At 45.6% G+C, this 27,837-nt stretch overlaps 1 protein-coding gene across 2 annotated transcripts in view; it reads right to left on the minus strand.

The window, feature by feature from the left end:
* Positions 1–15,412: 15,412 nt before the first annotated feature.
* aasdhppt (aminoadipate-semialdehyde dehydrogenase-phosphopantetheinyl transferase) overlaps positions 15,413–27,837 on the minus strand; it is a 51,457-nt gene continuing 39,032 nt past the window's right edge. The window contains exons 7-8 of one of the 2 annotated variants that reach the window (XM_084318734.1): positions 21,811–21,879; positions 15,413–15,588 (exon numbers count right to left, since the gene is read on the minus strand). In XM_084318734.1, the coding sequence (XP_084174860.1) occupies positions 15,448–15,588; positions 21,811–21,879 (210 nt within the window). In that variant the 3' untranslated portion in view covers positions 15,413–15,447. The remainder of the gene's footprint in view (positions 15,589–21,810; positions 21,880–27,837) is intronic. The other variant, XM_084318735.1, reaches the window with a different exon arrangement.

Consider the following 27,837-nt stretch of genomic DNA (forward strand, 5'->3'; position numbering starts at 1 on the left):
GTTTAGCGATTATTGTTCGTTTAGCAGCCTGATGGCCTGGGGATAGAAGCTCCTTCTGAGTCTTTCTGTGCTCGCCATAAGACTCCGGTATCGCTTGCCTGACGGCAGCAGTTCAAAGAGGCAGTTGTTCGGGTGGCTCGAGTCCTTAATAATTCTCTTAGCCTTCCCCTTGCACCGCTTGTTGTAAATGTTCTGGAGGGTGGGAAGCCCCCCTCTAATTGTGCGTTCGGCTGAACGTGTCACTCTTTGTAGTCTGCTACGGTCTTGTGCAGTGCTATTCCCAAACCAGGAGGTGATGTTGCCGGTCAGGATGCTCTCTATTGTACATGAGTAGAAGTTCCTAAGGATCTTCTGACTGACTTGGAACTTCCTTAGGCGCCTGAGGAAGTAGAGGCGTTGTCGTGCCTTCTTCACAACACTGTCAATGTGTGTGGTCCATGTCAAGTCCTCGGATATGTGGGCTCCGAGGTACTTGAAACTGTTCACTCTCTCAACTGGTGCCCCGTCGATGCTGAGGGGGCTGTAGTCCTTGACCCCCGACCTCCTGAAGTCCACAATCATCTCTTTTGTTTTGCTGACGTTCAGGGAGAGGCAGTTCTCCTGACACCACTGTGACAGGTTCTCTACCTCTTCCAGGTAGGCCCTTTCGTCGTTGGCAGAGATCAGGCCCACCACTACTGTGTCATCAGCAAATTTGATGATGGTGTTGTTGTTCCGCTGTGCTACGCAGTCATGTGTGTACAGGGAGTAGAGGAGGGGGCTCAGAACACAGCCCTGGGGGGCCCCTATGTTGAGCGTGATGGATGAGGAGGTGCAGTTGCCGGCTCTTACCACCTGGGGTCTGCCCGTCAGGAAGTCCAGGACCCACTGGCACAGGTCATAGTTCAAGCCCAGGTCCCTGAGCTTGGCTATGAGTTTGGAGGGGACTATGGTATTGAATGCTGAGCTGTAGTCGATGAACAGCATTCTCACATAGTTCCCCTGCCTCTTGTCCAGATGTGATGCTGCTGTGTGCAGCACATGGGCTATGGCGTCCTCCGTGGACCTGTTGGGGCGATATGCAAATTGCAGAGGGTCCAGGTTGATGGGGAGGGATTGCTACTGACTGACTTTATGCCTATTCTTCGCCATACAAGCGCAACCCTAATTCTCATATCTGTAACCAATTACTGCATAATAATAAATACCCTCAAATGATATTTCTTTGTCAGTGCCGTGTTATTATGAGTGTCTACCATATATTAGATGTACTGTCTGGCCAGTAATTAAAGTACATACCTAGCAGTGGTTTAATCTATCACAATCTTTAATACAGTCAGGGTTTTGTAACCCCTCAGTTACACCCCTCGTGGTTCCTTGTACTCGTTGTCGGTCCCCGAAAGCGCAGCTATGAACACCTACATCAAGGAGGCTGTGGCTACCGGTTTTATTAGACCTTCCACTTCACCTGCGGGTGCTGGATTCTTTTTTGTGGGAAAAAAGGATGGAGGACTGATACCCTGCATTGACTACAGAGGTCTGAACAGCATTACAGTAAAAAAACGGTATCCCCTTCCCCTGATGAACTCGGCGTTCGAACGCCTCCAGGGGGCATCCATTTTTACCAAACTTGATCTCCGCAATGCCTACAATCTGGTGCGCATACGCCAAGGGGATGAGTGGAAGACCTCGTTCAACACTCATAATGGTCACTACGAATACCTGGTGATGCCATTTGGTCTTACTAATGCCCCTTCAGTTTTTCAGGCGTTAATCAATGACGTGCTCAGGGAGATGTTGGAAAAGTTTGTTTTCGTCTACTTAGATGACATTCTCATATTCTCCAAGTCCATTTCTGACCATGTCAAACATGTCAGGCAGGTCTTGAGGTGCCTTTTGGATGCACGGTTGTTTGTGAAGGCTGAGAAGTGTGCCTTCCATGTCCGCTCTGTGTCCTTTCTGGGATTCATTGTATCTGAGGGGAGGATTCAAATGGACCCCAAGAAGGTGTCAGCAGTGACAGACTGGCCTACACCCGTCTCGGTCAAGCAGGTGCAACGATTCCTAGAATTTGCAAACTTCTACCGTCGTTTTATTCGTAATTTCAATTCAGTGGTAGCACCTATAACTGCACTCACCAGGAAGACAGCACCTTCCCATTTCCAGTGGACTCCCAAGGCTGAGGCAGTGTTCATTGAGCTTAGGAGAAGGTTCAGTTCTGAGCCTATACTCATTACTCCTAACCCATCCCTGCCATTTATCGTCGAGGTGGATGCTTCTGAGCTTGGAGTCGGAGCTATTCTGTCTCAACGCTCATCGTCCGACGGTAAGGTACACCCATGTGCGTACTATTCACGTGGGCTCTCGCCGGCTGAAAGAAACTATGATGTTGGGGACAGAGAGCTGTTGGCGGTCAAGTTGGCATTGGAGGAGTGGCGCCATTGGCTAGAGGGAGCTGAAAACCCATTCACAGTCTGGACAGACCATAAAAATGTGGAATATATCCAGGGTGCTCAGAGGAGAAACTCGCGACAAGCTCGCTGGTCACTGTTTTTCTCTCAGTTTAATTTCCTCCTGACGTACCGTCCCGGGTCTAAAAATATCAAGCCGGATGCTCTTTCCCGGTTATATGATGGATCAGAAGAGGACCATCCTCCTGAGCCCATTGTTCCTGCAGGATAGATCCTAGCTCCTGTGACATGGAGCATTGACTCTGCTGTGCGGAGGGCACAACGTTTGGAACCAGATCCGGGTGGGGTGCCCCCGGGTCGGTTATTTGTACCAAACAGCATTCGTTCTCGGGTGTTGAAGTGGGGCCACTCCTCTTGGCTGACAGGACATCCCGAGTGCACAGAACTCGTGACTTCTTGGCCAGAAGGTTCTGGTGGCCTGGTATGATGAAGGACATTCGGGAATTTGTGGCAGCCTGCCCCATTTGTGCACGGAACAAAGTTTCTCAACAGTCACCACCAGAGCTGCTTCATCCTTTGCCCATTCCTAGTCGTCCGTGGAGCCACATCGCCATGGATTTTGTGACTGGTCTGCCTCCTTCTGATGGTCACAGCATCATCATGGTGGTGGTGGATAGGTTCTCCAAAGCAGCTCACTTCATTCCGCTGGTCAAGCTGCCATCTGCTCAGGAGACCGCTCAACTGGTGGTTGACCATGTCTTCCGAATTCATGGCATCTGCCAGGATGTGGTGTCGGACCGTGGACCCCAGTTTACTGCTCGGTTTTGGAAGGCATTCTGTGCTATACTGGGTATACCTGTGTATACTGTACGGCGTATCCTGTCCAGTAGGCGGGTTGGTAGGGGTATACAGTACCTGGTGGACTGGCAGGGTTATGGGCCAGAGGAGTGCACGTGGGTTCTGGACCCTGAGCTTGTTCGGGAGTTTCAGAGACGTGTCTCAGAGGGTCCGTCTGGAGCCGCCCCCTAGAGGGGGGGTTCTGTCATGGTTTTTGCCTTATTTCACCTTTCTGTGAGGGACAGCTATCTACTTTTGCTTTATTTCACCTCTCTGTGAGGGATAGCTGTCAATCCCTGTTCCCTGTGGTTAATTGCCTCATGGGTCGGCAGGTGTGTGGGCTTGATTGCACCTGATGCAGTGCAGCTGTGCCTATGGCCATGTGGAGTCTATTTAAGTTTGGAGATTGCAGTGTCAACTGCTTTTTCATTTCCTAGTGTTGGTTGTCCTTTTGGTCACGCTCATTATATTGAAGTGTAGTCTGATGGCTGATTCAGAATTGAGCTTTATGGTAGTCGTTCTTATTTTAGGCTACTCATGTGATTCTACACATAAACTCCCTTAGTGGAGGTTTATTGTTTTACTTTTTCCAATATAAACTCCTTTATTAGGAGGTGTCCTCGTGGCTTATTTACTTTTATACTATACCTCTTTATTGAGAGTAGTCCTGTTTTTTGGGACTTGATTTATTTTCTTAATTACTCACTTTGAGATTTCCACCTGTAAAGGTTGTTTTCTGTTGTTTAATTTTTCCCCTCTCCTAAAATATCTGTGTAAGCAGTCTAGTGTTTGTCCATTTCACGGATAACTTTAAGAATCCCTGTTATCTGCTCATGACCCACACACACACACACACAGCCCTCACACAATAGCAGCAGGGAGGATGAGATCCTCAGCTATCGTGTGTGATTTCTTACATTTGGCGATTCTGTATGCGACCTTGTATGATGCCAGTTGTGCTTTGCTGTTCACTGATGCAGCTTTTACCATTTGTTTCTCCTGCTTACGGTATTCCTCGAGTTTTCTCTTAAAGAAGTCAAGTGGCTTCTTGACGTGACTGGGGTGTGATGTCTCAATGTGTCTTCTCAGTTTGTTGGGTTTCATGCTATCAGCTGCAAGGGTTTTCTGACATAGAACACACAGGGGTCTCTCCTCACCTCCCACCACATGCGCTGTGAAGCCTTGTCATATTTTCTCAACTTGTTTTTTGGTTTATTACCGTCACACGAAGCATCGGTGGTCTTCCTTTTCGTACCTGTCAAAAATGCCTCCATTCTGTTCACTGACAAAAAGCTGACAGCTTTCAGTAAATCCTCGTAATTACAATGACCCATAATCTCATGCCATGTCTGAATATCGTGACTGACAGTCACATTACACATACTGTATCATTATTATTACACTTGTCGTTGTCATTACACTCTGTTTGTAGATAATACATTCTCTTGTACACCTTTATGTTAAATTGCGTACCGTCAGGCTCTACAAGAAAATGTTTACCTTCATTGAAGAACACTTTGGCACCGTTCGCAGTAGCAGATTTTACAGAGAATAGTTCTTGTGGGAACGAGGGTACGTAGAGAGCGTTCTTTAACGTCACTGTACACCGGCGCCCCTCACTGTCTATGAGGCATACCTGTGCGTCTCCTCTCCCTTGCGCCAACCCGTAGGTGCGCTTCCCGTCTGCCAGCTCCATGCTGTGTCTCTCCGGGTCGAAGGTGTTGTCAAAGTTCTTGAATCGATTCCTGTCGTTGATGACGTGGGACGATGCACCTGTGTCCACGATCAGTCCCTTCCTTTGGGCCTGCTGCAGCTGCGTTGGCCGGGTGACGCACCACGCCGCTGTCTGCACCACGAAGATGAAGTCCTCTTGTCCCGCTACTCTCCGGGCGTCGTCTCGATTCGTCTCACGTCCACCATCGTCGCCATCTTGTCCACTGCCGCCATCTTGTCCATGCGCGTACCGCACGCTCTGGTCGCGTTTCTTCCTGCACACTTAGTCTGTGTGCCCCAAAGCTACACCAAACAGTCTTTGTGCAGTTATCTTTCCGATGGCCTTTTTCTCTGCATCACCAACACGCCAGCTCCGTCGTGGGCCTGGTCTTCTCTCTCTGCGTCGCTCGGGCCTTCAGCACCCTCTCTCCCGCCTCCGCGGCGGCTGGGTGTGTATCTTCTGAGGCCTCGAAATTTCGCAACGTGGCCTTGAACTCTCCCAGCATCATGTCCGCTGAACCGTGTGTTACCAGTAGTGTGAACGGTTTGTACAGCTCCGGTAGTCCTCTCATCACCATCACCATCATTAGTCTTCTCCTGCACTCTTCAGCGCCGTAATGATCTGCTCAGCTCTGATGACGTATTCGGTCACAGTCTCGGTGTGCCCCTTCTTCAGTGCTGTTAGTGTGATGTAGAGGGATACGATTCGGGGTCTTCCTTGTCCGATATAATGTTCTCTCAACACACCGTGCATGCAGCACAACATGCACTCTTCCCAGAGCTCATAGTCCTCTGCTCTTCCGTTGAACGAGGGCCATTTGCTCTTTCCTTTTGTCGCCATCCTCTTGTTGATGGTAGGCGTAGCTTTAGCTCTTGTTGGCCTAGCCTTTAGCCACGCGGTGCTCCCGGTGCTAACCTAGCCTATACTTCAGCTAAACTTGCTACCCTTTATTATTTCGCCCCTGCGTGATCTGGGCCCATAACCTGTTGACAGAGTCAGCTATGGGGCGACAATAATATGTTCATGAGACATGGTTTCTCTCTTTAGCCATTAAACGGCGTGGTTTATTTCACATTGGTACACAGCAGTACATGAGAGTCCTTCTCTTGTGAGAGCGACGGTGGAAGAGACAGAGGGGGAGTTAACAACTCCTTTTATGCCCATTACCTGGTGGCAGCATTAGCAGCTCCGCCTATAGCGCCGTCTTGTGGAAACAGTTAGACACAGTTAAACAGTTACTTGCAATCATACATAACATCTAACTTTAACACCCCCCCCCCCCCCCCCATAGCACCGACACTGGGTGGGAGCCTTCAGCGACTGGAGCAAACAGAACAGCCTTCTCCTGAACGCAACCAAGACCAAGGAGATGGTACTGGACTTCTGCAGGTCTAAACCACCTCTGCAACCAGTCAACATCCGGGGAAACATCATTGCGACGGTGCACACCTATAAGTACTTAGGTGTGCACCTGGACGACAAGCTGGCCTGGTCTGCAAACGCAGAAGCACTCTACAGGAAGGGACAGAGCCAACTGTTCTTCCTCAGGAGGCTCAGGTCCTGTCTGTGGGGAAATGTTATGTTTTATCAGGCAGTCGTGGCAAGTCTGCTTTTCTATGCCGCTGTCTGCTGGGGTGGCAATACCACGGCCCGGGATGCCAGGCGGCTGGATAAGCTGGTCAAGAAGGCTGGCTCAGTGGTGGGGAGGAGACTGGACCCACTGGGGACCACGGTGGAGAGTCGCATGCAGAGCAAGCTGCTGGCCATCATGGACAATGCCAACCACCCTCTCCACCACACCCTGGTGGGGCAGAGCAGCAGTCGCAGTGGACGGCTCATCTCCCTGCGCTCGCGGACTGAGCGGCACAGGAGGTCCTTTGTCCCCACAGCCATCAGTCTGTCACTCAGTCTAGTGCAGGGGACCTTGACCTGTGGCTGTTGGTTGTTTGTTTCCTGTTCCCCACACCTGTTTTATACACCGTTTTTTTTATCACATTTTTATTATTATTACTGGTAGATCTGATTTCATGACTTTAATCATGTGCTTACTTTTTTATTTCATGATGCGGACATAGTTGGTGAACGTTGGTGAGAAACTGTCATTTTCTGTATTTGTCTATTGTGTGAGCTTTGAGATAGCCTGAATTTCCCCTAGGGGATGAATAAAGTATCTATCTATCCACTCTTTCCTCTTCTCTCATCTTTACTCCTTTTCTTTCCTCTCCTCTTTACTCCTCTCCTCATCTTTACTCCTTTCCTCTCCCAAGGAAAGTAAAATCAAGGAAAAGCCACCAAAAATGTCTCATAATAATGCATTAAACGTTGGAGTATGACACATGCAGTACAATTTAGCTGCATCTGAGCACCCCCATTTCCTATTCAATAGGACCTATTGGATGGCTGCCTTTATTAGCCCCCTTTTCTCTCCTCTTCTCGTCTCCTCAAATTTGTTCTCCTCCTTTCCTCTCTTCTTTCCCAAGGAGGGTAAAATCAAGGAGAAGCCACCAAAAATGTCTCTTAACACTTTAATCGCCGGAAAGGCCGAAACTCGTCATTGCCCGCCATGCTCATTCTGCCAAAGACGCCGTCACACGTCTTTGATATCAATATTTCAAAAATCTGTGATCGAAATCATATTTCTCCTCCGGGGACCTGAGATATACTGCTGAGCTCCACTCAACTCTCTAACGGTTCAAGAGCGCCATCTGGTGGCCGATCGGCAGATCGCCCAACAGGAAGTCATGTGGATGAAGTGGTGCTCACCCATATTTCGTCCGGGCACTCGCTATCATTAGCAGGACTCCATCTTGACACAGTGAACACCGATCGGTGCAAATAACTCGACAAACAACATGATTTGGACGTATATACTATTATACAACCTGGAGATGGATCGGGTATTTATACATCCCATAATAGGAATATCTCTGCTCCACGCTCATCGGTCAACGGCGCGAGGAAGATACGGTAAGATCCAGCGTTATTTTCCAACGTGTTCTTTACTAACTGCTCTGATGATCATATCACCCACACTAGATGAATGATATAACGTTGCCCACGGAATTATAAACGACCCCCCGCCCATCCGGTCAACATCAGATGATACGTAGTAACTTCTAGAACCACGTCCAGTTGACATTTTTTATCTCGCGCCGATTGCTATCAAACTGTATTTCATCATCAATATAATGCATTTGGAGCTATAAATCACGTTCTGGAGAAAGCTGCAGAAAACGATAAAAACATACTTATACTTTAGACCGTATTTTAGTATGAATGTGAATGAAAAAGTATAACGTTGCTACACCCTGAACAATAGATATAGGACATTGAATGGGCCATAATAATGTCAATTTAGCAATACAATTTAAAAGGTTATAGCCCTGCAAAGAAGGGGAACTTCTCCATAGACAAATAGAGATGGCGAGGGATGGTAAATTATGAATTTAACCATGGCGATCAAAGTGTTAATAATGTGTCAAACGTTGGAGTATGCCACATGCTGATTGATTGATTGAAAACTTTATTAACAGATTGCAGAATGGGTACAGTACAGTACAGCTCAATACATACAATTGTTAAGGGGATGCAGATCAGAGAAAGACTTTCGTCTTGTTTACATCAGGGTCCCCCATTTTCAATTCATCATAACATAATATATGACATAGACGACATACAGATAGACAGTACTGCTACATCTATACATTTATGACATATCAGATTTGCAAATACAGTACTGTTTGTGATACAAAAAGAGTCCAGAAAAGAGAGTATATACATTTGACGTAGAAACTGTACATTGGAGGGTAGGTGGGGGGGGACTGTACATTGGAGGTGGTTGGGTGGGACACTGTACAAGCAAAACTGTACATTGGAATATTGATAAAACCATACTTGGTCATTTACTGTACATTTGGGTTGGGTTAGGACATTCACAGGGGCCAGTCTCCCGTAGGTGTTCTTTGAGAGCGTTTTTGAAAGTGGGTAGTGATTCACATTCCTTTACAGCTTTGGGTAGGGCGTTCCACATTGATGTGGCATAATTGCGAAACGTGTTTAGTCCCTTGTTTGAGCCTAATCTGGGTTTAACATGATTTGTGGAGCTCCCTCTGGTGTTGTGATCGTGGTATTCACTGACCTTTGGGAAGTATTTTGACATGTACATGGGTACCTTGGTCATGTAGTGTATCTTGTAGACCAGGCCCATTGCAAGTTGCTGTACTCTGTCGTCTACTCTAAGCCATCCTAGTTTGTCAAAGTGGGCAGGGGTGAGGTGGGTTCTAGGAGTAAGGTCAAGCAGTAGTCTGACCAGTTTGTTTTGAGATGTTTGTAATTTAGTTTTTAGCGCCTTTGAGGTGCTTTGGTACCATGAGGTGCAAGCATACAGTAGTCGTAGTACCCTTGAATGAGTGCTCCTGCCAGAGTCTTCAGGGTATTCTTGTTTACCAGTGAGGATATCCGGTACAAGAATCGAGTGCGTTGGTTGACTTTTTTTTATTACATTGGATGCCATTTTGTCACAGGAAAGATTTGCCTCTAGGATGGAGCCCAGGTAGGTAATTTCTTCTTTCCTTATGACAATATTGTCACCCACTGTAACTCAGAAGCTGTCGGTCTTGCTGAGTTTGTTATTTGAACCGAAGAGAATGGACTCTGTTTTGCCCATGTGTAATGATAGTTTGTTATCAGCGAGCCATATGCAGATTTTGCCTAGTTATAATTGAACTGCATTTCCATCAATTTGGTCCCCGAACACTCCAGCGCAATCTGAGCATGCTCTATACTCCATCTCCCATTGGATGGCTGACTGGTGATTTAGCCTACATTTATTAGCCTCCTCTCCTATCGCCCTACCCACAGCCATAGAAAAATGTGAATCCCTACCCACCTTCAAAACCGCTCTCAAAGAGCACCTATGGGAGGCTGCAATTCGAAACTGGCCCCCGTAAATGTCCAAACCCACCCCCTCCTAATGTACAACAAGTAACATTGTTACTCAGCTGATAGAGTTGTGCCCTTCCTGATGGCTTGTCGTACAGAACTTGTAAGTCGCTTTGGATAAAAGCGTCAGCTAAATGACTAAATGTAAATGTAAATGTACAGTTTCCTCCCCCTCGTATGTATATATTATCTGTTAGGATCTCTGTTTAACAGTACCGTATATTTGCATATCTTGTATGTCACAAATGTAACAGTACTGTATTATGTGTCATGTATTGTCATAAAAAAAATATATATATATATATCTGTATGGCCCCCATAAATGTCCAAACCCCCCCTCCCACCCCCTCTTAATGTACAGTTTATGTCATGATATATATCTGTATGTTACGTATGTCATTATGAATTGAAAATGGGGGACCCTGATGTAAACAAGACGAAAGTCTTTCTCTGGTCTGCATCCCCTTAACACATTCCCGGCCATTCACGTATATATACGTGATTGGGAGCCAGCGCTTGACGGCCAATCACGTATACGTTTTTAACTAGTTTTTTCTTTTATTTGATTTTAATATCCTATTTAATGTCACATAGCTGTATTTTGGCTGGAAAAGGCATATTGGGACTCGGAAAGTGCAGTACCGGCCAGATCCTGGTATTGGCGCTGTCTCGAGAATGCAGTTTCCCCTGTTGCACACTTGGTGTTTTGTTCCGGGCGGACATTTTCATCAGCCAATGGACTATATGATCTAGCAGATGGCGATCAAATAACTGGGAAATTATTTTTGGAATCCAACCGGCCACAGGTAAGAGTGATTTGACGTAAATTTCAGCCTGATTTGGCTTTGTTCTGATAGCCATTCCCCTGATCAGCGTATGTTGTTGTAATAACGAATGCCGTTATTGGTAATCAATAATCAGAAACGACCCCCCCCCCCCCCCCCCCTTCATGCATTCATGGTGGAACATGATACCGATCATATGCATTTTGATTTTTAACTGTAGCTTGTGTAGGGCCGAAACGCCAATCGATTTAACGTTATTAGCTCAGCGCCTTATAACTAGCCTTGCAGGAATTATACCAGACCCAGTGGCGGCTCTGCCACTAGGGGCGCACGGGCGCCGCCCCACCTGCTGTTAAATCAGAGAAGAAGAAAATAAAACGTTTTAGTTTTTTGTTTTATAGCCCTATAAATAATATAAACATGTTTAAAATGAATAATATTTACTCATTTTAAGTATGTTTGTATTTCCAATGCACAATATAACGTTATTATCTAAAATAAAAAACACTTGTTTTCCTGAGCAGGAAGTGACGTTTTTTTTATTTTTTCGTATTTCTCTGCCCGGGCTAGACGTGATAGCGCTCTGAGTGCGCGTCACAGTTTGATCGCTGTATCCGTCACAGCCAATCAGTGCATAACGCGTTGTGCGTTGAAATATGACTATTGTGTTGGCATCCGGGCGCGATTTGAAGCGGTCTAGCCAGTAGCGTCAAGAATTTCTGTAGCCGCATTTCGCGGAGACGCTCTCTGATTGGCCGACGCCAGTATTTTTTTCCGTAGCAGAATTTCACAGAGACGATCTCTGATTGGCCGAATCCAATTTCTAATGTTCCAATTCTAGCTTATTCCTAGGTTGGTGATGCAGGCAGCTGTTTGTCTTAGAGCGTGCCGTGACTGCAAGTTCTTTAGACTGTTAAGCTTAGGCACTCTTTCAAAGTTGGTTAAGGTTAGAGTTTGTCTTAGAGCATGGCGATAGAACGCCAGGTAGTTTGCAGTCTGTTCGAGCGGAAATGGACAAAGGAATGAAGTACTTGTGTTGTGTGGTGCTGCTAACTGCTAACAAGCTAACACTTGGCTAACAAGCTATATGGCGGATGCAGTCTGGACACAGTGGACAGTGGTCTGGAATACATCAACAGTGGATTATACACTACTTTATCAAGGCAAGCCCTCCTGCCCTGGACGTGTCAACTAAACAGTGAGTCTCTCTCTCTCTCTCGCTTTTGGATTGAAAATACGTGGATTATGGCTTGTTCAATATCGTCTATGTTTGAATGAATGAATGAATGAGAACTTTATTAACAGATAGCAGAATGGGTACAATACAGTACGGCTCAATACACACAATTGTTAAGGGGATGCAGACCAGAGAAAGACGTTTGTCTTGTTTACATCAGGGTCCCAGATTTTCGATTCATATCGATAGTTTAATAGCTAGCCTTGGCTCGTTTAACAATATGCAAAATATGTGTACAGCCCTGTACTCATACTGAAGTTATTCTTGGTATATAATAGGTCTGATTGTGTAACGAATCGATTCCACGTCGCGCTGTGTGTGAGAGAAGGAGAGAGATCTGCGTGTGTTTGGAGACGGAGCGAGTTTTGTTTCTAACTTTTCTATTTATATATTGTGTTTCAAGTTGTGAATTAGACTATACTTTATTTGACTGGTTGTGTGTTGTTGTAGTAACAGCTGAGCGACTCGTTCATAAGAGCCGATTCATTGCCGTGAGCGTGAGTCGAATCGCTCACGTCTTGCCATGAGTCGGTTGCGTGGTACTGTACATGTTTGCAAAATGTTTGGTATAGCGCCCCTAGTGGCGAAGCATCCATGAGCCGCTACTGACCAGACCATTCCAATATAACGCTCATATTTATCACGGTATAAAAACGGGAACATATTGATGAAAAAATTATTTCTTTATGGCATATTGAACGGAAGGTTCATACTGTCAATTGACACATAGCTATAATATAAAATATAGATTGGGCGGCTAAGTGGGCAAGGTGCTCGCCACTAACGCAGGAGATGCTGGGTTCGAGCCCAGCTCTCGGCATTGCTTCCGGCTTGGCTGGTCGTTCATACTAATACAATTGGCAATATTAGGGGGTGGGAAAGCCGGTGGGTGGGGATCGGACGTTGTGGACAGCGACTCCTACAGGTCGGTTGGTGCGCCTGTACAGCAGAATCAGGAAGCAACGGGGGCAGCGTGAGCCTCCCACGCGTTACTCCTCGCCGCTGAGAGATCGCGCTGTACAGGTGAAAAGATGCGACAGCTGCCTCCTTGTGTACCGGAGGGGACACGTGATGCAAGGCTTGGTCCACATTGCAGCCGACCAGTGGGAGGCATGGTCTAACAACGTTCGAGAGACAGGGGAGGGTAGAATTGGATAATACGAAAATTGGGATGGGAGAAAAATAGAAGAATGGGGAGAAAAAGTAGATCAAAAAAATATATAAAATATAGATTTAGCTCTACAAACAACGTGATGCAGTGAAAAGTTGTAATGAAAAGCTGGCGTCCTAGAGTGGGGCACGTCTAATCTAATGGCCGGGAATGTGTTAACAATTGTGTGTATTGAGCCGTACTGTATTGTACCCATTCTGCAATCTGTTAATAATGAGGCCTCGTCTTCCTCCGGGCCTCAGTGTTTCAAAGTATCATGAGTAAAAAAAAAACATCGACATTGAATTAGTGGCTTTGTGTGAAAAAATGGAGGAACACAGACTCCTCTTTCCTCTCTTGTTGACTCCCTGCAAAATCCTCCACTGCAGGTCACCTGACCTTCTATTCAGTGGGGCTTTATAAAGCACCCACACTGGTACAATCACCTGACACTTTTAACTTTTCTCTCCATTGTCCCTTATCTATTCCGCATATTTTTATTCAACGCAACACAATATAGTTATCTTACAAATCTGTTAATTTAAATGTTCTTTAGTTTAGTTTTTAAGAATAGAAGATTAAACTAACACCCACAACCCCTCCCCCCCCCCCCCCCCATCACTCCTCTGCAAGTATCAATCAGGGTATGTGCGTGGGTGTGATAAAGGGTCTCCAAGTTTTCAAAGATTTGGCTATAGATACTTTCAATGAAAACTTTATTTGTATTAGTTTTAGAGCCTTTAGGTTGGGAGACATGCTTCCACTTCAGAAATATTAAACACCTAGCCACGAGTGAGGAGAAGGCCACTACAATTCCAATCTCCCTGGGTGTTCCCATTTCAGGCAGAAACCCAAAGACAGCTTTAAGAGGATCCGGGTCAAAGCTTCTATCAAATATTTCTTTGAATGTATTAAAAATGTGTGTCCAGAGAGCCGGACAGGACCATTATTTATCCAAGCATTCAGAATGTCCCTGGTGGGTCATAGTCCTGCAACATGTTCATTGTTAGAGTCTATTAAGCCAATAATGTCCCTGTTGCCGACTTGATATCAAACCCAACAAAGACACGTTGGGTTTGTGTCATGAAGCCTTGGACCTGCAACATCCACTATGTGCATCAGTTTCAGCTGAGCAGTCTCTGAGATAGACCAGGCCTGCTGTTGTCCTGAATGTCCAACCTGGCCCCCTGGATTAAAGGTCCCTCAAGGAGCTAAAACAGTGACGCTGTAGGTCCTGCACCATTTAAAAATATTCCAGGCTCTCAACAGATTAACATTCACACTATTGAATATACAGTCTGTCAAAAACAAAGATGCATCTAAACCGAATCCATGTACATTCCTTAAAATAATGCTCATTCAATCAATTACTCAAGTCAATTACGGCACAGTAATTCCCCCAATCAGCTGATATTTATAATCCTCAAGAAACGGCGAGGAAAGATTTGACTGGCTACACTGAACTTTGTAAAGAAACTCAAAGTTGAGAGTGATGCACTGCTCTGTTGTTCTATAAGGTAATTTAGAACTGTACTTTGTAAAGAAACTTAAAGTGTTAAGAGCGATGCACTGCTGTTGTATGTTAGAACTTTGTAAAGAAACTCAAAGTATTAAGAACGATGCACTGCTCTGTTATATTTTTATTGAACTATTTGATCACTTTTTACTGAACTGCTCTGTTGTATGTTAAATACCCTGTTGTATGTCCGTTCTATTTGATTATTTTTTGCCTATTTTTAAACTGAATCAAACCACACTTTTTCTTACTCTGTCTATTCTATTTTTATTATTTGTATTACTGAATGAAACCGTAAACAGGGGCCTATTGGGATGCTAGATCCTATTTTTACTGTTGAGAAGCACTTTGAACTGCAACTTCTGTATGAAAAGTGCTATACAAATAAAGTTATTATTATTACTACACAGTCTCTCATCCAGTGCAGTAAGGAAAGATATCACCGGCTACACAAAGGCTCTCATCCATTTCAGTAAGGAAATATCTCACTGGCTACCCAGAGCTCATCCAATTCAGTCGAGTCAAACTAGTTGGCTCATGGTGTGTTCCTGCAGAAGATCCAAACAATCTATCCAAACACATCATGTGGTTTAACCACTTCTTGGGAGTCCAGGATTAAGTTCAGACTGCAATCTAGGTATAAGAAAAGGCTTAATGGAGGTTTCACCTGGCTCCTCACTTCCAAGGTACTCAAACAAATGACCCTCCTCCATCCTTCACACACCTTGTCCTCTATCTCCTTCTAAAGCCCCATGCACTCTCCCCCTCATCCCAATCATACAGGGAACGTATATCATAACGAAGGAAAGCATCCTCATTCATTCATTTAATTAGACACTTTATTCATTAGGTGACACTGTCACACATCTCTATCGTCTCATGTCTTCTGTCTTTCTGGTGCTTCCTCCTTCTTTTGGAAGCTGTCCCAGTAGGCAGGGTCTTCCTCTGTTAGGGGCGTGGCCAAACAGATGACATCACTGAATGACAGGAGAGTAAAGGAGGGGGGGGCAGGGAGGGGCTGCATGAGAGAAAGATAGCGATAGATAGAGAAATAGAGACAGAGATATAGAGAGGGGGGGGGGAAGAGAGGGAGGTTAAAAATCTTGAATATATCAGAGGTAGAAAGTAGAGACAGACTCTAACCAAGTACCTGCTCACTAACTACTAGGCAGTTGAAAGAGACAACATAGAAAAACATGGCAACCAAAGGAAAGGAGAGTATGTGGTAAAATAGAATATGTGGTAAAACAGAGTATCGCTGCTGGCGGGACAAAACCTCATAACTCCAAAAACCCAACTTTTCAGCAGATGAAAAAAACAAACACAGATTTGAGGGCGAAGAGAGTTACGAGGTTTAGACAGATGATTGGTTTAATGCAGTGGTTCCCAAACTGTGGTGCACGCACCCCTTGTGGTGCGCGAGCGCCCTCTAGGTGGTGCGTGACATGAAAAGGCTAATGGTGGTAATTTTTTTTTTTACAATAAAATTTCATAAAAATCTTAGTCAAACCTTTAGTATTATGGATATTAAACATGCTGGCAGAGTACATGCATCCATGTTGTCGTGAACATTTTAATTAAACTCATCTCAGTCGGTCCCAGTGGTCTCCCTCCTACAACAATTTGACCTGACTCCCACTGCCATGCCTCCCACCCACAAAGCAGGCAACTCCTTGGATCTCATATTTTCCCGTAACTCCAGCATCATTAACACCACGGTAACTCCCCTACATGTATCTGACCATTCCTTCATATCCTTCTCACTAACTCTCATGCTTAACCGAAAGGTCTTCACCCCAACTCAGACGTAACCTGGCCTCCCTATCCCCCTCCACCCTCTCCTCTGACATAATATCCGCTCTACCTTTGAGTGACACCTTCTCTGCTCTCCCCACAGAGATGGCAACCTCCACCCTCCTCTCAGCCCTTGCAACCTCCTTTGACAAGCTCTGTCCCCTCGTTGAGAAACCTGCCCGCCGTTCCCCACCCAGTCCATGGCTGACGGATGCAGTGAGAGAACAAAGACAGGTCCTGAGAGCGGCTGAGAGGAAGTATAGAAAATCACGCCTCACTGCTGACATCGACACATATCACAACCTCTTGTTAACATTCTCCAAAACCATTACTAATGCCAAAGCTTCTTTCTTTCACCATAGGATCGAGGCCTCTGCCAAGAATCTTTGCAAACTGCATGCTACCATGTCCTCCCTCCTCACTCCCCCCCCCCCACCCCCTCCTCCCTCATCTTTTTCTGCCGAAGACTTTGCGATCTTCTTTGAGGAAAAAGTGGAGAACATCCGCAGCTCCTTCTCCCAACCCCCACCCATTCCAAACGCTGAATCGAGAACCTCATCCTTCACTCTGTCATCTTTCTCTCCCATTACAGAAGCCGAGACCCTGACACTGGTAACGTCGAACCGTCCGACTACATGCCAGCTGGACCAGCTACCCTCCCCACTCCTCCAGACCATAGCACCGGACATCCTCCCATTCCTAACTGCAACCATCAACTCCTCACTCAACTCGGGGGTGGTCCCCACCTCCCTAAAACAAGCCAGAGTCACGCCCCTCATAAAAAAACCAACCCTGAACCCCACCGTCATAGCCAACTATCGTCCTGTCTCTTCTCTCCTTTCTTTCTAAAACACTTGAACGTGCTGTATCCAACCAACTTACTGCTTATCTCTTACAGAATGACCTCCTAGACCCCAATCAGTCTGGCTTCCGGACTGGCCACTCCACAGAAACGGCCCTCATTGCGGTCACAGAGGCACTTCACTTAGCAAAAGCAAAAGGCCTCTCCTCTGTCCTGATTCTCCTAGATCTATCTGCAGCCTTCGACACAGTCAACCATCAGATCCCCCTCGCGGCCCTCGCAGGAATGGGAGTGGCTGGATCTGCGCTGACATGGCTGACATCATACCTCAACGACCGCTCCTACCAAGTGTCATGGAGAAGGGACTCTGTCGGCCACCCGCCCCCTCCGCACAGGTGTCCCCCAGGGCTCGGTCCTAGGACCCCTTCTCTTCTCCCTCTACACTAAATCACTGGGTAACATTATCACGTCTCATGGCTTCTCATATCATTGTTATGCCGATGATACTCAACTCTTCCTCTCCTTCCCTCCCTCAGATATCCACGTCTCTGAGCGGATCTCGGCCTGTCTGTCCGACATCTCCGCCTGGATGACGACCAACCACCTCAAACTGAACCTAAGCAAAACAGAATTGCTCCACCTGCCGGACAAATCCTCCCCCCTGACCGACCTCTCCATCACAGTCGAGAATGCAGCTGTGACCGCGTCCCCGACCGCCAAGAACCTTGGTGTTGTCCTCGACGACCAGTTGAACTTCTCTGCTCACATCGCAGCGACAACCAGAACCTGCAGATTCCTCCTGAGCAACGTCAGAAGGATACGCACCTTCCTGACAAAAGAAGCCACCCAACTCCTCGTCCAATCAACAGTCATCTCCCGCCTCGACTACTGCAACGCACTGCTAGCTGGCCTCCCGGCCACTGCCACCAAGCCTCTTCAACTCATTCAAAACGCAGTGGCCCGCCTGATATCAAACCTACCGAAGTCGGCCCATGTCACCCCACTTCTTAGGGACCTGCACTGGCTCCCCATTGCTGCACGTATCCGCTTCAAGGCCCTCGACCTAGCATACCGTGCAGCAAAGGGAACCGCTCCCGCCTACCTCCGGTCAATGGTCTCTAACTACACACCCTCAAGACCCCTACGCTCTGCATCTTCTGGCCGCCTCAGACCTACTCCTATCCAAGCTCCCGGAGGGTCATCAAAGAGAAGCCGCCTATTCTCAGTCCTTGCCCCACAATGGTGGAATGAACTACCCATCCCAGTTAGGACAGCCGAATCCCGTCCAATATTTCGCCGTCGACTAAAGACTCACTTCTTCAACCACTATCTGAAATGATAAAAAAAAAAAAAACAAAAAAAAAAAAAATCTAACCCTGACTAACCTTACTGTCATGCACTTGTCCTAATAAACTAACCTACACTGTAACACGCAACACTTGATGAACATTGTTACTCAGCTGATAGAGTTGTACCCTTCTTGCTGTCTTGTCGTACAGAACTTGTAAGTCGCTTTGGATAAAAGCGTCAGCTAAATGACTAAATGTAAATGTAAAGAAATTCCCTATCCATAAAGAGATAAAATAAAAAATAAAATCTGTGCACGGAGACCAGCAACAATTTTTTCTAACAGAAACCCATTGGGGGGTGCGTCAGCTAGGTCGGGAGGTGACAGCCCCCCCTCACAGTGCACGGCCAAAAAAGTTTGGGAACCGCTGGTTTAATGCTTTCCCATTGTGTAGACTTTATAAAACCACACACATGGAGGATGATCTACTGAGTTGAAAAAAAAAAGATGGAGTTAGGAGGTTTTGTCCCGCCAGCAGCGGTATGTGGTAAACAGAGTATGTGGTAAAACAGAGTATGTGGAAAAACAGAGTGTGGTAAACAGGTGAGGTTGAGACAGAGTATGTGGTCACTGTTTGACAGGTGACAGGCATGTCCTCCTACAATGTGAAACATTCACCTAAATAATAAGTAGTGATGCACCGATGTGAAAATTGTGGCCGATACCGATAACTGATATTAATATTGCTGTTCTGGCCGATACCGATATTTACCGATGTCGATATCTCTGTATAGAAAACACTTTTTTATGATAATCAAATAAAGAGCTATTTTCCAAAACGCATAATTTTTTTACTTTTGTAACTTATTTTCAGAAATTACTGATATTTTGAAACTATTTAAGGCCAAAACATGTAAAAAAAAATATATATATATATATTTTTTTTTAATATCGGCCCTATCTTGATATCGGACCGATACCGATGTGTAAAAAAACTGCCATATCGGCCGATATATCGTGCATCACTAATAATAAGGTACCGGTATGTTTATTTGAACGAGCTCCACTCTGTCATTTGAAATTTCAAAAAACTTAACAGACCCGAGATAAGTCGGGTTAACTCGCCATCGCTTGAGCGCCAAACCCCAGAAAAGTCGGGTTTTGGTCGTTATTTCTTTTATTCGCTATTTCCATTCATAATCGATCGAGGGAGCCTGATGTTATCATTGGGAATGGGTCTGAGATCGCAAGTGTCCAATACCGCCGCCTAATGCCTTGTGGCCGGTATTGCACATCCTTGGAATCTCTCTGGCTTGGCCTGTATGTCGATCTAAAAAGTCCGGTCCGGGTTGTCCTAGTCGGGCAGGAGTAACGTTTATAACACATGGATTGGGGAGAATCAAGCACCGCAGATTCATGTTCTTTGGTGGATTATGTTGACAACACGATCAACATCAATACTTGGAATGGCGATCAGATAATTGGAATATTCTTTTTGCAGTACATGCATCCTAGTCAAGGTAAGGGCTATATGGTATCAATCTTGCGTTGATCAGAGCATGCCTTCGTTGTGATCAGAAAGTGTTATTGTAACGTTACTCTACAACGTATGCCGTTGGCGACGATCGAAGCATAGAAACCCCCACCCTTTCATGCATGCATGATGAAACATAATACCGATAATATAGTGTTGATTTGAGATTGATTGTTGATCCAGGCGAGGAATGGCACGGTTTCTAGTGAAAAAAAACTAAAACCTTTTTTGCAGTGCAAGCTTGGGTCAGCTTAGATCAGGGGTGGGCAATACATTTTTACAAGGGGCCACATAAGAAACCTGAACTGTGTTGGAAGGCGGAACCAATGATAACTTGAACTTAATTATGCTCAATATTCATTATCTCCCATTGTAAAAAGTAGTAAATTATATATGTTGATTAGCTGCTACTGGTAATCAGAAGAATAAACATAGAAATATAGAAGTAATAAACAGTAAAAACTAAAACAATCATTACATCAGTGTTCCATTTAATTTTCAACTTGTTAATCTTCACAAACACTGAAGAGATGTTTTGCAGTATATGTTAAAAGACATGCAATTGATTTTGTACTTTATACAAAAAGCAATACAGTAGTTGTGATGTCTTGGGCTTCATCACGTTAGCCTAGCTTGGCTGCACGTTAGCCTAGATTAGCACAATGAATGGAAGCAGATAGTGCCGGTTAGCTAGGCTAATAACGTGCAACCAGATAGCCTTCTACTGAATGCAGAGACACACACACAGCCAGCATTTAGGCATTATTTATTTCTAGAGTGATTCATTCATTGACTCGTTCTGTAGAAAGCTATCTGGCTCACTTCTCCAAAGTCGTTATTATTATTAGCCCAGCTTAGCACAATGAATGGAAGCGGACTGTGCGGGTTAGCTAGGCAAAGTCATCATTGGATTCACTCTCGCTCGCCGGCTCAGTCTTCATTGAGACCGAGACAATAATAATAATAATAATAATAATAATAATAATAATAATAGCCTAATATCTGTCCTCTTCGCCGTGAACACAGAATTCTCCAATACGATTCATAGCTGCTGCCAACGCTGTGTGATGTGTTGTCTGCTCAGAGCTACGTATTGTAGAGAGAGACACACACTGAGCTGACAGGCGCTCGCGCACGCAGACCACACCCCCCCGAGGCTCCAACGCTTGTTGTTATTATGCAAAGTAGCCAGGTGTCGAGTGGAACGCATTCCGGTAATTTCCGGAGTGCGGACTAGCGCCGTGCTCCTGCTCAAAGAAGTTTGGTACGCCGTTCTGATTGACCGCGGGCCGGACACGGATGCCCAAAGGGCCGGACGTGGCCTGCGGGTCGTAAATTGCCCAGGTCTGGCTTAGATAGACACATCATTGTCTAATGCGTGATTGATTGGTCCTCCGGTCCACCGTGTGTGTGTGTGCATGCATGCATGCGTGAGTGTTTTCAACATTAAACTATTGTACAACCATATGCACTGTTCCAAATAAATAACTTGTTTGCTATTTTAGCAGTCACTAGCTAGGCTTGATATGAATTTAACAGCCAGGAAATGCCCAAGAGAAAGTTATATGCATTATTGTTACGCGCCCCAGTAGGGAGACGCAACACATCCGTAACAATTATAGTTGAAATCTTGTAATCCATGCAGAGTGAATATCTTAGTCATAACAAGATTGTGTCAGAAAGGGATGTGATGTAGAAACAAGACAAGGTTTTTATTTAGGGAGAAAGAGAGGCATTGGTTTGTTTACAATGGCTCCTTGCTGCCCTCTAGTGGTCAGTTCGTTTTACTATCATGTTTTAAACCGGTGTGGGTCAGTATCACCTCTGCTCCAGGCAGATCCGGGGGTCCCATCGCCACGGCAACATGATGATCTGAGTCCAACAGACTCTCCTAGAGACACAAAACACGTCATCACTGCTTTCACCTACCTTGTTTTATTGTTGTTTAATGGTCTTATATTTCATAAACTTTTATTTAACCAGATTTGACCCATTGAGATTAAAATCTCTTTTCCAAGAGCGACCTGGCCAAGAATGGCAGTAGAGCAGTTTCATACAGTACACACACACACACCAGCTCAAGAGTGCTTTACAGTAAAGGTGCAGGGAAGCTATGTAATCCTATTTCAATTCAAACAATTACAAACATCAATAGAGTCCTTTCTATAGCGTTTCTATAGCTGTATTATATTATTATATCATATTATATTATATGATGTGTCCCATGACTCTGTTGATGAGGATAAAACCATTCTACCATGGGCTGGCCTCCCAGGTTCCAGTTAAAGGATCCCTGGTGAGACAGCGGTGGCTGGGCTAGTGGTACACAGGTGCTGGCCTGCTCGACTCCGCAGATAGAGCTCTTCAACATGTTTAGCACCTTGGCACTGGAGCTGGTGAGTGAACACCCCTCTTCCCAGGTCTCTGTCTCGTCTGCTCTCCCTGTGGTTGCCCCACCAGATGCCTCTTCAAACACCAGCATTACAGGGAGAGGCCTCAACACCAGACACTCTGTGCCAAATACCCACCACCACCCATTTCTGTGGTTGTGGTGGGGTCCTCTATGGTCAGGCATGTCAATGTCCCTAACGCAGAGACTTGCTACCTGGTGCAAAGGTGCTGGATATAAACAATGTCATCCATCCACTCCTCTGTGAATTCCCTCAATAAACACTGCCATCATCCACGTTGGAATTGTTGATATCAAACTCCAGCAATCAAAACGTCTGAAATCTGACTTCATAACCCTCAGCAATACTCTTTTGGCAAAAGACTCATCATCTCAGGTCCCCTCACCCCTCCCTGCTTCAGAGATGCCATGTTTTTGTAGAAATTCCTCTACAGCCTTCCATCACCACTTTTATCCCTGTCCCTAGGCCCAAACTTGAACTAGCCAGCTTTAAGTGCAGGAACGGTCAGGGTATAATCCACCTAAATATGCAGTAGTAGTAGACAGTAGTAGTTTATTCAGTCATCATCTCACACAATACAATATACACCATCATTTAACAATATTTGATTTTACAGTGACTGAAAAGGTACAGACTGAAGCATAATGCTTATATATGCCTGTCCTATATTCTTAACAAAAATTAAGACTCAAACAGTATTCTAAAAGAAAATAGCGGAAAAAAACAGTATTATTCACCCTTGTAGTGTTCAAAAATAGCTTTACAAACTATTTTCTTAAAAACCAAAAGCGAATTACTCATTCTTAACTGTATATCAGCATTGTTCCACAAGTTAACCCCAATAATATAAATACACCTCCTTTTAATCCCTTTCTTAGCTTTTTGAACAGTAAATTTACAAATATCTCTCAAATCATAATATTATTTTGATTTTCTTTCATGTATTGAAAAAAACCTTTGCACCCCGTCTGGGAGTAACTTTGCTTTAGCTCTGTACATTATTTGCATAGTTTTATAATAAACAAAATCATTCAATTTCATAATATTAGACTTTATAAACAATGGATTTGTGTGTTCATAGTAACCAGCCTTGAAAAGGTTCCGAATGGCCCGCTTTTGCAGTAAGACTATTGGATTTACTGTCTTTTTAAATGTCGACCCCCATACTTCCACACAGTAAGATATGTAAGGAAGTATAAGTGAGCAGTAAATTATGTGCAAGGCTTTGTAGTTTAATATATCCTTACATTTATACAATATTGCTACTGACTTAGATTTTTTTTTGAATATAGTTAACATGTTGTTTCCATGTTAATTTCTGGTCAATAACTTCCCTTAGAAATGTTATCTCAGAAACTCTTTCTATTTTTGCATCACATATTTTATGATGTGATATATAAAATATCACATATGTGATATCACATATCTGATATCAATATCAGTAGTCTACCCCAGAAGCTAGACTATGTGAATACATTCATTTTCAGGGCTATAAGGCAGTACCAGCGCCTCCACTAGGTCAATCAGATCACGACACCATTCTTTTACCAAGCTACAAACAACGAGCCCGGGAGGCTGTTGTGTCGCGAGAGGTGAAGCAGTGGTTCGAGAGCTCATAGGCCACGCTACAGGACACACTGGGGGGCGTAGACTGGGGGATGATACAGTCAAGCTCCAGTGACGTCAGTGAATATGCTGATGTTGTTGTTAGCTTTATAGCAACATTAGCTGACGGTATTGTCCCCACAAAGAAGGTGCGGGTTTTCCCAAACCAGAAACCTTGGGTGGATAATTCCATCCGAGTGGCCCTGAATGCTCGTACCGCTGCTTACAACTCGGGCCGAGCATGGGGAAATATGGAAGAGTATAAGGTAGCAGCCTATATGCTATGCAAGGAGGTGCGGGCTGCTAAACGGCGATATGCAAACAAGATGGAGACACAGAACAACACGAGAGGCTTATGGCGGAGAGTACGAACGATGACTGATTATAAAGTCAGCCCCCCCTCAATAGTGAGTGCCGATGCCTCTCTCGCAGATGAACTCAACTAATTTTACGCCAGGTTTGGGGCGAGCAGTGGCGACGTTAGCTCACCGGCTAATGACGTCACTGACGCGCCGGCTGCCGCGGGGGGGGGGGGGGGGGGGGGGGGGAGACACACGCTCTCATTGACGGAACACAGCGTGAGATTAATGTTCAAGGGTTTAAATACGAATACTTAAGTCCTGTGCAAACCAGCTGGCCCCAGTATTTACATCCATATTCAATATATCCCTGGCTGAGTCCGTGGTCCCTGCCTGCTTCAAAATGTCAAAATATAATCCCTGTGCCAAAAAACTCTTCTCCAACAGGCCTTAATGACTACAGACCGGTGGCACTCACCTCTGTGGTCATGACATGCTTTGAGAGGCTGGTCAAGGATTACATCTGTGCCTCCCTCCCTAGTAACATGGACCCACTGCAGTTTGCATACAGGGCAAACGGGTCCACTGACTATTAGGGATGGGTACCGAATTCGGTACTTTTAAAAAGGTACTTACCGAAACACGTCGGTACTACAGAGTATCGATTCACGTGAGATATCAACAAAATTTAAATAAAACTTTTTTTTTATGTCAACGTTCACACGCACAATATACGCTTACCTAGGATTTGACTTGATTCAACAACAAAGCAGTCGGGGCAATGGCAAGCCGAAAACGGTCGAAAATGTGGTTATTTGAAGTTTTGATTTTATTTTATTTTTTACAACTGAGGTAGGTAGATTACATTTTTAGAGACTAAAGTACCGAAAAAAGGTACCATTGTCATGGCCTGTAAATGCCTTAGTAATGCTGTACCGCTTCGCGGGCTGCCCGACCGCTGCTATCGTGAATGAGACGTTCTTGCCCTTTATGGTTTTCAGGTCTCTCTGAATAGTGCGGATTGTCATTGTTTCTTTGGCACCCCGCAGGCCCAACTGGGCTGCGGCGGAAGCGAGGAGGAGAGTCTTTTCAGACCCATCATCTAGGACGGCGTAAGTGTCCAGGACCTTGTCCTCGTAGCTCAGGAGCACTCGGACCACCTTCAAGAGCACTCGGCAGCTCCCGCTCTTCGCAGGGTCTATGTACATGACGTTCACTCTCGAGCTGCTTGGGGGTACGGGTTTCTTCTTGTTGCTGTCGTGTAGGACCTCCAAGTGGGCGCCGTCGCACTTGCTGCATCTTTTCTTTAGGCGGCACTCAGCTGCCATATGGCTGCGCGCGCAGCAGAAGCAGCGGCGGTTGGCTTTGATCCACTGACTCACCTCGTCAGCGGTCAGCTTCTTGAAGGTGTCACATTGAGACAGCCAATGTTCATTTTCACAGTACTGGCATACAATCTTCCACTTCCCCTTGGTCTGGGGGGTGCTGTGGTTCTTGTGCTGCGGCACTGACTCGGCCTGGTGCATAACTGTCACTGACCGGCGGTTATCGTTGGACCTCCGAGGTCCATCTCTTGGTGTTGTGAAGGATCAGATTAAACCGAATATATATATTTATTTATATATATATATTTAAATAGTGTTTGTATATCGTTTGATATCCCCTGTATATTCCTTGTACAATATGCACTGAATATCCCTTTAGTCTACTAAACAGCCCATAATAGTTTCATTCTACCATTGGACGAGAACCTGGCGCCAGGTTGCCATACCCCTAGGTTCAAGTTCAATCGTGCCGCCCAACATGTCGTGGCAAGCCCCGGTTCCGCGTAGGAATACGTCTGGCGAAATACGAGTGGTACTATTTGTTCATAGCGCATATATATATGGCGCAAGTAAAGTAGAACTTTCTTTTAGTCCAGTTCTTTACCCTCCAACAGAGTGACAGACGCGAAGCCTCACCCACGACGCACGTGTGGTGTAGTAAGGCCTACTTGGCCTCAGAATAGGCATTGAGATATCGTGTGGATTGATAGTTGAATGGTCATAGTTTGGCACTGTACCGTCGAGTTGGACGTATTCTATTAAGCTAATAATAGTCTATTTATGTATGGTGCATCGTTCGGTTAGAGTTGTAGAGTTATCAGTACCCCCATCGTTCCTGACGTTGTCTGGACGCTTAACCAGGCTGGGCAGACCCCTAGTGGTGCTTGCATCCGAGGAGCTCCGGGCCAGGGCGACTGGACCTGTATATTGGATTACTCTACCCGGACGACGGCGAGCCTTCCACGGCTTGGATTATGCTTTGGGTGCTTTGATTATTCCATGGATAACGGCCAACACTGCGGAGTGTTGGAACTACCCCCCGGAGAGGACTCCAGGTGAGACGGCGCTCTACACCAGTGAGGTCGCCTCACGTCTCTCCGTTGTGGACCGGCAGCTACCGTCCACCAGAGGGTCCAGCTGTATTCGTCTGCGGACCGAGGTTCTGTGGGCACCGTGTTCAAGACTTTGAATTCTCCCAAGAAATCGTCGGCCAGATGGGATACCGCCAGCGGCTTCTCTAACCCCCCCCTCCTACTGTCTTACAACCAGCGGGACCCCCCCCCCCCCCCCCTTAGTGTATCCAGCTATAATCATTTAAGTACCATCGCTATAGTTCCTAAATATCCAGGTTGTATACTTACTCCCTGCGTAACCAGAGATTGGACATTCAATGTTGATTTACCTACGAATACTCATTTGCCATACAAGTGCATATTTCAAATCATAAGTGTAAACAAGTGAACGTTGTATATACCTTTTGCTATATTAAATATTCGATTTGTACATTTGTGTGGACTTCGTTTCATCAGGTGGGAAAGTGTTCATCATACTTATATCATGTACTGGATGGCCAGAAGTTAAAGTACAAGAGGTAGTGGTATTAAATACCATATCTAACAATACAGTCAGGGAATTGTACCCCTCAGTTACACTTGGGCTAGAGCCACTCCACACGAATGTGTCCAGTCGTAGACTGCTAACTTCCCTTGCGAGGAAAGCAGCCAGGTCTAGGAGGGATGGCTCTGGGCCGTTGGGGTCACGGTGGTCTCTCTGCCGCCGAAAACGCTCTTGGCGGGCTGGAGGGAGCTTCTCCAGTATCCGCTCCACATTAGAATTTGCATACAGTTCATGTCTCCCCTTCTCCTTTTGGGACCCCAGCATCCCCACGAGGGATTGTACCTTGATAGAGAGGTCATCCAGTGCTCTATTGTCTTTGGCTGAGGGGAGGCGGTCGATCTCGTATTTCTTGGATCACGTAATCCCATATGCGTCCATAGCGCGCGTCGAGGGCCACCAGAGCTGCGGAGTATGGGGTGCTTGAGTTGGAATGTGCCAGCGCTATGTTATGCGCTCTGGGCACCTTGAGATGCTTGAGGAGGATGGCATATTTGTACGACTCGTCGTGGACATCGGACATCATAGTCTCCAAACACATGCGTAATTCCGTGTACTGTGCTCTGTCCTTGCGCGTAAAGTCTGGGAACGTCGG

The sequence above is a fragment of the Notolepis coatsorum genome (genome assembly GCF_963971535.1).
Source record: "Notolepis coatsorum genome assembly, chromosome: 1".
In the NCBI taxonomy this organism is placed as follows: Eukaryota; Metazoa; Chordata; class Actinopteri; order Aulopiformes; family Paralepididae; genus Notolepis; species Notolepis coatsorum.